Genomic DNA, 12,862 nt, shown 5'->3' on the forward strand with positions numbered 1-12,862 from the left:
TGGTAATAGCCCTCATTTGGATTTTAAAGAGGAAACTCCTGTCTTTTTATATCACAAAACAAAAACAATGGTCAGAGGATAATGTTTAATGTAATTTACTACAGAACATACCATTTTTTTTTCACTCCAAAGAATAACCAAGACAGGAATCCAATTTAACAGATGTAAACTATTTATTGAATATTTGCCACCAAATATTGTTAAATACATAATCTTGCAGCTCTTCGGTTTCAAGTTAAAATGTCAGAAACAGAACACCAATATTTACAATTCTTATAAGGAATGTTATATAATGACACATTAAGGCGTAAATTCTTTTGGCTTATAATTCTGAAAAGAATGATAATAGCAAAAAAGTGATGCAAAATCTTCATCGTGAGATTATGATAAACTACAATAAATCTTACAAAAATATGGTGTAAGATGGCAATAATCCCATTCAACATCCTGCATTTATGTCCCTCTGGAGGAACTGATAATTTATACAGTCAAAACTTAATTTACATAATAGAGTAGCTCTCCACCACTGAAAATTACAGCTCTCATTCATTTACAGTTTTCAAGCCACAGTCTTGAAGGTCTGGAGTATCAAGTTGGTTTGATGAATTAGGCGGTTGGCACTTATAAATACATTTAATGCCCTGAGAAGAAAGAAAAAAAAAAAAAGAGAAAAGAACATGCCGTAAGGTGACAAGATAATCAATGTTAAACGTCTCCCCCAGTATTTAAGCCTCTTCATGCCAGGGGTCCGGACACATTCCCCCCTGGGAGGTTTGGGAAATCTTTGCACTCTCTTTCTGACAGGACCCGTAAGTACTTGTAATGTCACAATATCTAAACCTTGCATTATAGCAGGTTTGTTAGTGGTTATAGAATGGGATCGCATCTTTTTCCCAAATTGTGACATGAAAGGTACACAATTTGCTTGGAGGACCAACCACTCAAGGGTTTAACACACAATTGTAACGGTTATGCAAAGCATAAGCACCATTTATAATAATAATTTTAGGTTAGTTATATTCGTAAATATGTATGCATTACCAATAACAAATGAAAAATACAGGTGATGAGTGGCTCAGTTTATGGCAATGGTGGAGTCATTAAAAAACAAAAAGGGTGTCAAGCAGTTGGAACAAAGGAACACATATCTATTATAAATAAAGCAAATGTCCCTTTAATCCATACAATTAAAAATAATTAAGCTACCATAGCAGGCAGCTCTACCGTACAAAGAATAGACCATCATCTTTCAGCACTATAACATATTACAAGGTAAACCGTATTCTAGACATGTGGCAACAGCTTTTCAGTAAACTGGTGATAGACTTTTAATGCAAATATGTCAACACTTTAAAACAGCATTAGATGCTACCAGAGGTTCACAGTACTCACTTTCCATCTTTAAAGTAAGTTTTCAGAGTGTCGCTAAAACTTTTGGAGTATTTTACAAATTCTTTCTTTTGGTGCTCGAGTGCCTGTAAAAATAGGTAACAGTCAATTAATCCATTAAATAGTACATACAGAGATGTGCATGCAAGACTAGAAGGTAGAGATTAAACATTGAAATTTATCGAAGCAAAATTTGAAGATTTCTGACCACAAACTATACACTAAGAAAAGTCAGCAAGTTTCCCCTGTAAGAAGGATCCCGGATAATTAAACCAATTAAGACTGCTGATATATTGCAGCTCAGGATTTAGGGAATAAACTCCAAATACCCAGTAAGATCAGGACTCTGTCCTACAAACAGTCGAAACCCTTATTAAATATTAATAGCAATCCAAGAGAGAACTAATGACAATTTCCAGCTTGCCTCAGATCACAAATTGAACCAAGTTTTTAAGAATGAGTGATGGAACCTGTAAAGATGATCCAGTCAAGAAAACATTTGCTTAAAGAAAGCAGTAACATTTTACACGATCTGTCATGACAATAAGGGGAAAGTGAAACGAGACAGGTGTGTTCTGTCCATTATCCTCCATTGAAAGGCATGTCTCCACCGAATGCTTACATCGGAAAAAATAAGGCTTTGGTGCGTACTTACCCTGCGATTCTGATACTGGTACTTTTTGAAGACATTGTTCACTGTGTCTAGAAGTTCCTTTATTGCACTAGCAATATCTCTGATGAAATAAATACGTATACGGTTAATGGCGTCACTAGAAATCTTACCAGCAATATTGTGCGTTGACAGGGTAGTGTAGAAAATGTGTTATATATTCTAACCCCTTAAAGGTATTCTAGAAGTCAAGAGGTTTAACCCCTTCGTGACAAAGGCTGATTTTACTTTTTGTACCCTTCGTGACAATGGCCGTTTTAACATTTCTGCGCTGCTCGTGTTTAGCTGTAATTTTCTTCTTTCCCGTTTACTGAACCCACACACATTAGATATTGTTTTTTTCAGGACAAGAAGGGCTTTCTTTAGATGACATTGTTTTGATTGTATCATATTATTTACTACTAAAAAAAGTATAAAATATGGTGGAAAATTTAGAAAAAAATGACTGTTTCTAACTTTTAGTTGAAAAATCTTTTACTCATCTATAAAAGGTAATGAAAAAACCTGCTAAATAGATTCTACTATTTGTCCTGAGTTTAGAAATACCCAATGTTTTTATGTTTTTTTGCTTTTTTCTACACATTATGGGGCAAAAAGTACAGGTAGCGTTTTGCTATTTCAAAGCCATTTTTTCCAAATCTGGTAATTCTTCCCCCCATGTGCCATTTCGGGTATCTTTGAAGCCGGCCAATGCAATTTACCCCATCAAGTCATATATTTTTGAAAACTAGACAGCCCAGGGTATTCCAAATGCTGGTATTTTAACCCTTTCCAAGCACTTATTCTACCATCAGCCTTTGTCAAACTTTATGGTAGTAATTTTTTTGCATTTGTTTTTTCACACACATTTTACTTTAGGTATAAATAAACAGGTTCTGGTATACGTCGCTATCAAAAAACACCCCAATATGTGTTTAGCAACATCTCCTGAGTACAGCGATACCTCACATGAATGATTTTGCCTGGCTGTTGGGGGGCAAAAGGGCCACATTTGGGGCATGCACATTTTTCAATGTTGCACTTTGGCATTTGGGGATCCACTGCCCATGCCCTATTTGGTACTTCTTTGAGCCGGGCCATTTCAGTGTGCCCAATAAAGCTATATATTTTTGAAAACTAGACACCCCAGGGTATTTCAAATGCTAGTATTTTAACTCTTTCCATGCACCATATCTACCACCAGTCTTTGTCAAACTTTGTGATAGTCATTTTTTTCCATTTGTTTTGTCACACACATTTTACTTCAGGTATGAATTAAAAAGTTCTCGTATATGTCACTATCACAAAACACCCCAATATGTGTTCAGCAACATCTCCTGAGCGCAGTGATACCCCACATGAATGATTTTGCCTGGCTGTTCGGGGGCAAAAGAGCCACATTTGGGACATGCACATTTTTCAATGTTGAACTTTGGCATTTGGGGATCCACTGCCCGTGCCCTATTTGGTACATCTTTGAGCCGGGCCATTTCAGTGTGCCCAACAAAACCATATATTTTTGAAAACTAGACACCCCAGGGTATTTTAAATGCTGGTATTTTAACTCTTTGCATGCACACATTTTACCACCAGCATTTTTTTAAAGTTTGCAGTAGTATTTTTGTGTGTGTATTTTTCCCACACACACCTACTTTATGTATGAATTTACAGCTCCTGGTATATGCCGCTGTCACACGACACCCCAATATGTGTTCAGCAACATCTCCTGAGTACAGTGATACCCCACATGCATGGGTTTGTCATTTTTGGGGGGAACTAAAAGGCCACATTTGGTACGTGTGCATTTTTCTAATTGGAAATTAGATGTGTGGCCATCCTTCCCCCCCGTGTTAATTGGGACCTTGTTGAACCCGGCCAATTCAATTTACCCCATCAAATCATACATTTTTTAAAAGTAGACACCCCATGGGCATTTAATATGCCAGTATTTTAACTCTTTCCATGCGAGAATTGTTTTAAGCTAATATGCTAATTTTAGGACTTGCTCACAAAAATATATTTTTTATATATATATTTTTTTTTTTGCCTTTTTTTTTTATTTTTTTAACATTTTTTTTCAACTTGAAGGTTCCCCTGATAGTGACATCAGTGGGAAATTATTTTTACATTTTACTGTTTTTTTACTATTTTTTTTCTAATTATTATTAATTTTATTTTATTTTTAATTTATTTTTTCTAATCACACTGTGATTAGAAAGCTGAGCTCCATTGACTTGCATGGTTGAATGCAGTACCTATATTCAACCTGCAAGTGGAGCCAGAGTTCTCTAGAGGGTCTGGAGACCGTCTAGCGAACTTTTTAGACTTTATTGTTTCTTTATTGAATTTTCCCGGACCGCCGCCATCTTGCAGATGGCGAAGATCACCGGCAGCTGCGGCTGTGACCGCTCTCCGGAGCGGTCACAGCCCATCCAAAGGTAAGTGTTTGGTGTCGCTGGATGCCTCCTGATCGAGGCATTCCAGCGACACCATTTAAGTTTAGGAGGCGATCGTTGATCGCCTCCTAAACGCTTTTAAAACGGGCGTCCGCCGCCATACAAAGTATGGCGGATGTTGACGCCCCGGGGAGGGGCCAGAGATGGCCCCTTTGTGCCGATAATGGCGTTGCTGAATGCCTCGAGGTCGAGGCATTACAGCAACGCCGTTTCGGTGCAGAAAGCGAAAATAGATCGCTTTCTGCACCCGTTTAATGACGTGCCGGTCCTGGCACGTCATTTGTCGTTATCGACATGAATTTCCGTGACGTGCCCGGACCGGCAATTGTCATCAAGGGGTTAAGGACTTCCTAGTTTTGTTTTGTAATTAAATGGAAACTCAGCTGGTTTTTTTTTTTATAGCAGCTAATGGTTTTCAGACTTGATACCCCAACAGCAGATATTGTTCATAACACAGTCTCTACACATATTAAATGGGCAGGTGGTGGGAAATACTGCATTGGCTGCAAGGAACTTACTTGATTGTCTGAAGAAATCGCACCCGGTCATTGATTTCATCAGGAATCTTGCTAAGGATCTGTTTAAGTGCGCGTGCTTTCTCATTCAGCTCCTGGAATTCTGGCTCTGGTCTTTCAATCATATACTCTGAAGGAAAAAAAAAGACAAACCAAAAGACAGCAAAGACTTAGTGGAGCTAGTAGTAAACACACTCATGCTTAGACATTTTTAGGAACTTGAGCTACCATATTGACTTTCTGCAGGTTGCATGAACAGTTTATTTCAACTCACCTTCAACATCATCAGCGGCCATACGCAAGAGGGACTCGGTGAAGTTCACTTCTACACTCTTCTTCTCAAGTATTTTTGTAATGATATCTTGCGTGAGACCTGGGTTCTCCTTTTCTGCCTATGCAACATATGTATTTTGTTGCAATTAGTACATATAAGTAGATTAAACATAGACAACAGTCCTCTCTACCTTTTTGAAGAATGCCCACATTTACCACTCATAGCTTAAGCTTATTGTTTGTGAAATCGTTGTAAATGATTCAGATATACTTTACACATGGGGTTTCTGATACATGTATTGTATATTTTAATCTGTAAACATCAATTAAGAGATTTTTCTTTTACTGAACTATTGTTTGCAGGACCAGAGAAAGTAACAGGTCTCCTTGAACTTTGCGTGGACGTAATATGAAGTTACACACAAACATATTGCTCCGAAGATCAATATGAACAGTGTGGAACCCGCATAGCGGAAGCATCTCCATCCTATATCCTTAGCAACTTAATGAAGGATAATCATGAAAATTATTCACTGCCCGGAAAAACATAAAATGTACGCTCATTTCATGTAATCAACAACATTTGGGAGGTAGTGGCACAACTTCCCTGTTACTTAAGTGTCTGATATTACAACCTACAAAGCACTGCGTGTGATGAGTGGGTACCGGTAACCTGTTATTAAGTGTGCCGGATGCCAACTAGGTACAACCCAAACAGCATGTAGGTCACCTTAGGAAATAAACGCTAAGCGTGCGGTTAAGTATCGCGCCCTGTTATGTACAAGAAAAAGCCTTAATTGCATTAGCATTTCCGCTGCCTGATTAGTGTTCTCACCTGGGAGGCAGAGACAGGTTTTGAGACCTGACAATTTCAGGGGAAGCGCTGGGCACCGGCGAGCGTGCGGAATCAGTATGTGTGATTTTAGCTAATGATCACATTTATCACATGCTTGTGGGGGTCTCTTTACAGATGAGGATTAAGCTGTTTCTATAAAGATAATGGCCACCCTCATGGGGTCCACTCCGGTTAATGCAGGGCTTGACAAATTTGTTGTGAATCTAGGCGCCAGCTAAAAAAGTTAGGAGCCAGGATTTTTTTTTTTAGACGAACAGTTGGTTAGGAGTGATCTGATCATCATCAGCCCACTTACTAAACTCACAGCATTTGACCTGGAAGCACCCTGGACTTTCAGGTCAGTGCTGTTTTTTGTTGTTTTTTTTTTTATTATTATTTTTTAATAATGTTTAAACGTTAACTCCTGCAATGCCACGAATGTGTTATACACAATTGTGGAATTGAAGGGGTTAATGCTGCACTGTCGCTCTCATGGAGCGATCAGGCAGCAGGGGGGTGTTGTGTCAGGTCCCCGCACTCATGTGGAGACCGAAGAACCCTCTCCCCCTGTCCCTGAAGCTGCCTCTGGCAGCTGGGACGCAATTGCTGGTCTATAGACCAGCCATTGCAGGGGGGAGTCTCTCTGATGACTGCTGTAGGCTTCCATGCCTACAGGAGTCATCAAAGGGGTTGTGGGGGGGCTCGTTTTTGCTGTTGCTGACCTGCCTGGGCTTTCAGGCAGACCACCAGCAGCAGAGCCCTGTACAAAACGGGAATTAACCCCTAAAATGCCACGGCATTGAAGGGGTTAACGCTGCCCTGTCGCTCTCATGGAGCGATCAGGCAGCAGGGGGATGTTGTGTCAGGTCCCTACACTTGTGTGGGGACCCAATCAACACTGAACCCCCTTTCCTGAAGCTGCCGGTGGCAGCTGAAAACGCTATTGCAGGTTTTCCTGCAATCGCGGTTTCAGCCTACAGGATCACTCCGTGGCTCGGTGGCGGGCTCTGAGTGGCTGTGCTGTCTGCCAGACTTTGTGGATGTAAGAGGCTGACAAACTCCTAGGCGCCAGGACAAAATTCTGAGTCGCCATGGCGACCTGGCGCCTGGGATTTGTCGAGCCCTGGGTTAATGTATCGTGTCTGACGAAGTGAACGGGAATGATATATATCACTAGATCACACCTTTCCCAAAATATTTTAATTTAAAACACAAAACCATGTAAGATCGAGTAACTACCCCGACTACAAAACAGCAGTTGTCTGTTTCCTGGCATGCTCATGGTGCTTTTAAGCCTTCAGAGCGACTTTATCCAGTATGACAGGCAAACTGTCATTGGGCACAGAATAATTTCAAATCAAAATTAATCTCTGCACTTTGCAGGGCCATTCTAGCTAGAAAAACCTTCTAGTGCTGGCCCTCAATGAAGTGAATAGTGAAAGCCACAGCTCTCCTGCCAATCCTCCTTTTAGTAAATACATCTCTATATGGTAGGAGTTCCTCCTTAAGGACGAGGTGCATAATTATTTATTCCATTATACAGGCGCCATTTTCTGCACATGGATTTAAGTGCAGGGCAGGAATTAAACTATTTAAACCCAAGCACAGACAACCTAGGGCATCTCTGTTCGTCTGCAATGTGAAATTCGGAACACATTACATTAATATTGCTAAAATAATATTTGCCGTTAACCCTTTTCTGTTAGCAGACACGCATAGCTTTTTACTGTTATACCGGGCTGCCTCTTACATGAAGAACCTCCGCTAATTTAGTAGGCTGCATTCATGCCGCCACGCCAGCCTTACCTTTATAAAAGCCGCTCGTAGTGTCTGAGCTGCTGAAAGATTTACACTTTCCAGCTGCAGGGAGAAAAAAAAAACATGTGTTAAGGTACAATCATATATTTTTATGTAACCAGCTATTGATGTGATTCAGATGGAATCCAGCATGGAAATCTATGCATCACATTATTATTATTATTATTATTATTATTCATGGTGATTTAAGACTCAGGCCAGATCAGGCAATTTTACAGAGCTGTAGAATAGAATGGCGCTATATAAAACAATAAATAATAATAATAAATCATTTTAGTCTCACTAAACCACTTACCATACAACATACTACAAGTATTTGTGCATTATTGTAGTCTCTGGTGTTAAAGGCTATTTAGCGCCCAAAATGGCAGCACAGCAGAAGCAAACAAAAAAGTAATTATCTAGATACATCAGTGGAAAACAAACATGATAAAAATGATGTATATAGCTGCCAGAACTCTAGCTGAAGATAAGCTGGGCACAGAGTTCCTCATTAACTTTCATAGGAAGGGTGCTTGGAGTTTATGATGTGGTGCAGAACATCTCATTAAAAGGACCCGCATAGGCCAATGACATTCGGAGAGTAGGTGAACTTGGTATGCCTCCGTCTAGATATTCTTTCAAGTACTCTCTTCTGGATGTTAAACTTTAAACAATAGGATTTCATACAGGAGCTATTGTACGTTGGTATAGCGACTAGAACAAAAAAGTTAATTTGGGTTCCACCAGCACAAAAGCATTACTGAAGCCCAGAGGTTGCTATATAGACTTCACAACGTTGGCCCAAAAAACATTCGCCAAGCTGTTTCCATTAAGCGCCTTAAGGGAAAGTTAAGTCCCTTTCGTAGGGGACACTCCATGCACCTTGTCACGAGCAACAGAAGAACATTTCACTTTTCCTATAACTTATAGGAGTCATAAAGCAATTGGGACTCATTAAAGCTACAAGCCAGACTTATTTCAACTCAAAAGAAAAAAGCCGCATACGACTGGAGCAAAGACTCACACACACGGGTGCATGAAAATCGGAGAAGACATGCCCATAACAACAACAACAACAACAACAACAACTGGGGCTAGCCTCAGAATAACTAAGTGGCCCTGGCACTTTAAAGTCAGTGGCGGGTAAATTATTATGTGGGGCTGCCAGCTGGATATGCCGGGTCATCATATCTTCATTTAGGATTCTTGCAGCAGCTAGTTTTCTCAAGTGTCATTACATATTCTAAATTACTGCATAGAAAGGTCTTATGGGATTGTCGGTGGCCCATTTAAGCAAACTGCCACAGAAGAGCTAGCCAGCGGGGTAATTTTTGTCTATTTCTAGCCACTTGCCTTTGCAATCTCAGCCACTGCAATGCAGTTCTGAAATGTATTAAAGCCTTCCCGGCTTATTACATCAGAACAGCAAAACCTCCATACCCTGCAGAGCAAATCCTGCCTTATATTCTGCCTAAAGCAGAAAATACCCTCGGAGAATACAGTATAGAATGCGTACACATTAAAGATACACACGGAATCACTAAGAAAGCACCCTCCGTTTTATAGACGACATCTACGGTGGATATAATACAATATGTATTTATACAAAACATTCTAATTTTTTTGTTAAGAAATCCTGCAGCATCTGCACATTTCAGCGTGTAAGCAGAAAACATTACGCCAGAAAGAGCAAACGGCTTCTAAATGATTTCGATTGGAGAGCTTGTTTGTCCAGATGCACCAGCATTACCAAGCAGCCTGTTCGGCAGCTGCCCCCAAAATAACACAACGGCACTTCCGAAGCCAGGGCACGGGACTGATTCAAGTCGGAGGCGCTACACGAATCGAAGCTATCATTTTACACGGCCCCTTTGTCCCCGTACACTCCCTTGGTTATCATAAAATCTAATTTATCGCATCGGAAGAATCTAGAAAAAGGAAAGCGAAAGCAAAGCAGAACTGGCCGTGTAACACGAACAAAGAATTACAGCTTGCAGTGCTGTACATACGCTGCGGTGCTGTACATACGCTGCGGTGCTGTACATACGTGGTTATTTGCCCAAATCCTTGCAGATGTTCCACCGTGTCATCTTAAGACATCTTTACACGGCAAGATGAAAAGTTTCATCTGGTTGTAAAACGTCTCCTAAAGAGGCAATCACGCCTCTTTCCATTACAACACTTTAAAGAGCTTAAATTCTCCATTTATTTTGGTAAAAACAGAGCAGCGTTTAAGTTTACTTTCCCTTTCGTAACATCGTACTGAACTCAACAACCGTCCAACATGCCGCCTGACTGTATAAGTGACTTCTCTTTAGGAGTCAGCCTGCCTTTTGCAGCCCAGTTCCTAGCTTCTGGATTGAAGTTATCAACCAATACATCAGGGCTGGCCATAAGATAGATAACTACAATCGTCTTAATTGGCCTATAAGTTGCTTAAAGGGGCACTCTAGCCCAAAAAAGCCGCGCAGCAGGCATGTTTTCAGCTGAACGCGCCTCCAGTGAGCTTCAGCACTGGCCGAGCAAACCCCGTGTGCGTGTGGAAGATCTCCATATTCATTTCAATGGGAGCACTTTCCTGCCACCGTTTGACTCAAGCAGCCAATCAGAAGGCAACAAAATGTTGGACCATGAAGGAGGAGGAGGGCAGCTGGGCTTTAACAAAGCCAGGGTGTACCGGTACATCCTAATGGGATACACGTCACAGGTTTTAGAGGACATACCGGTACATCCTAAGGGCACGGAAAGGGTTAAATATAAAAATCCCAGAACTGAACATCGCAGCCATTGCCGTACAAATGCTTTATGCTCAAAGTAACTAATCACATAAATAATGTAAATGTTCAACCCACGTTTCCAGTTTATTGCATTGTAACCTTGAATGAAAATTGGGTGCTTAAGTTCCCCCCCCACTTTCATATGATGCCACTAACCAGGCCTTTAGAAGTCAATGCCAGGGGTCAAAAACTAAAGTAGGAACATGCAGGAGAGATGCAGTTTGAAGCCACAAACTTCACCATTATGAAAGGCTGATTCCAGTAGGCATCTCCTTCAAGAAGAGGAGTATTTGCCCTGTATAATGTATAGTTGATATGGGGTGGGGGAGGAAATCATACTGATCTGCAAATGTTACAATATACACATTTCTGGAGAGCCCCTTAGAGAGCTTATTGATAAGAGGAAAGTTCCGGAGGAGCACCAACAAGGCTAGAGTTTCCACCATTCAAAACCCACCTATGAATTCCAGTTCAGCCCAATGGTGTTTGATGGTTGAGGTCATGGATTTGTGTGAGGCAGTCAAGTTCCTCCACACCAAACTCATCCAACCATGTCTTTGCAGACCTTGTGTTGTCTATGGAGATGGCTGCCTATGTGCTTGATTTTATACACCTGTTAGCAATGGGCACCTCAATACTTTTGTCCATATAGTGTACCTGGTTACCAAGGCAGTGTCAAGGTAAGGAGGTCATTATTTAAGGAAACAACCAAGAGGCTAATGGTATGATCTGGGAATAACAATAGCGTGCAGACAAACTGACCCATTAACTGCACAAAGCAGGGCTTTAAGAGTGGTGAAAAGAAAGCCTGGTTGTCTCTTCATAATGAATAGAACTATCAGAGATTTGGAAATGTTCCACTATCCTGAAAGCTTCCACTTTAGCGATTAAACCCCATTGTCTGCAGGCATGTAAATTTGAAGAAGAAAAGTCTTCACATTTATATTTAGTAGTTGAACTCTACAATATTTGGTTTGGAAGCAGCACACAATGCATCAAGATGCATACACACACAATCAAAATTATATATTTAGGAACCAAATTCTTTGTTTTCAATTGGCACACAAACAGGGTCATCTAGCGGCTGAGATTCAGGCAGCCCTTCAGAAACAACACCATAAAAAATAAACATTAACAAAAACAGCGCTCGTGCACATCAAGAAAAAAGCAAATATACGGACCTCGTTAAAAACTGGATACATAACTGCATAAAGTGGCATGGAAACCATTGAAGTGGTCTCTGCTTCATTCTTCATCTCTTCCATTGTCATCCTCATTCAAACAGACCCCACTGTTAGAAAATGGCGTTATGGAAGCAGAAAACTCCTCATTCAGTGTGATCACGTTGGTTGGTCTAACTTGAGCAAAGAACGATCCAAAGGTAACCTTCATTAAAAAAAAGAAAAAAAATGTCATGTGTGCTAAATTTACAATGCACTGATTATTATTAAAGTAATTACATTTATGAAAACAAATTCCCAAAGAGTACAGTTCCCGTAACGCTACACTCTTGCATATCTATGTTGAACTTGACCCTCAGTGGGGGTTTTAAGGATGTCCTCAAACGAGCGCAACTGGATCCATCATGAAACGCGTATATATTGGGTGATTCAACTGGATTTCCAATCACACTCCAACACTCTAAAAGGGTCAATCAAGGGCAGAATGGGAAGTGTAATATTTCTAATCAAATAAATATGAGCTGACCTGCCTCCCCTCAACAAAGTATTTACAAATGACTAATTTAAGGCAATAAGGTCATCCGGACATATATACATATATATATACACACGTCTCATCAATAGTTTCAGGACAAGGATCAAACCTGAGAAGTGCAAATTCTTTTCATTCTTTTCAGTTCACCGGTGCAATGATTAACGCGCCACATTAAATCCAAGGATGGCTTGTTAATGAGTCTCATCATACTTTACACTTCCTACGTATAGTCCACGTACCTGAAGTCTATACGCCTTGCACAGATTTTAGTCTCTCTCTCATTACAGGAGATGAGATAAAAGGACACTTCATCATAAAAGGTGAGGCTAGGCTGAGGGTCTAGGGAGACCCCGGTGTGCATGCGCAGAAACAGCTTCCATTGCTTTCATATACAGTAACCCCAAAAGGGACAGGAAGCTGCAACGGATGCAGGTTATGATTCAAAGAATATA

At 40.5% G+C, this 12,862-nt stretch overlaps 1 protein-coding gene across 1 annotated transcript; it reads right to left on the reverse strand.

Annotated features, from left to right (window-relative positions):
* Positions 1-559: 559 nt before the first annotated feature.
* On the reverse strand, positions 560-11,971 carry LOC149300381 (programmed cell death protein 10). The gene is made up of 7 exons (XM_089485369.1): positions 11,876-11,971; positions 7,924-7,977; positions 5,284-5,401; positions 5,013-5,139; positions 2,045-2,123; positions 1,393-1,475; positions 560-641 (listed from the first exon to the last, which is right to left on the reverse strand). The coding sequence occupies exons 1-7, from the start codon at positions 11,969-11,971 to the stop codon at positions 560-562; spliced, it is 639 nt and encodes a 212-aa protein (XP_089341495.1).
* Positions 11,972-12,862: the final 891 nt, after the last annotated feature.

The sequence above is a fragment of the Sceloporus occidentalis genome, unplaced genomic scaffold (genome assembly GCF_023333645.1).
Source record: "Sceloporus occidentalis isolate IW3139 unplaced genomic scaffold, rSceOcc1.0.p SCAF_25, whole genome shotgun sequence".
In the NCBI taxonomy this organism is placed as follows: Eukaryota; Metazoa; Chordata; class Lepidosauria; order Squamata; family Phrynosomatidae; genus Sceloporus; species Sceloporus occidentalis.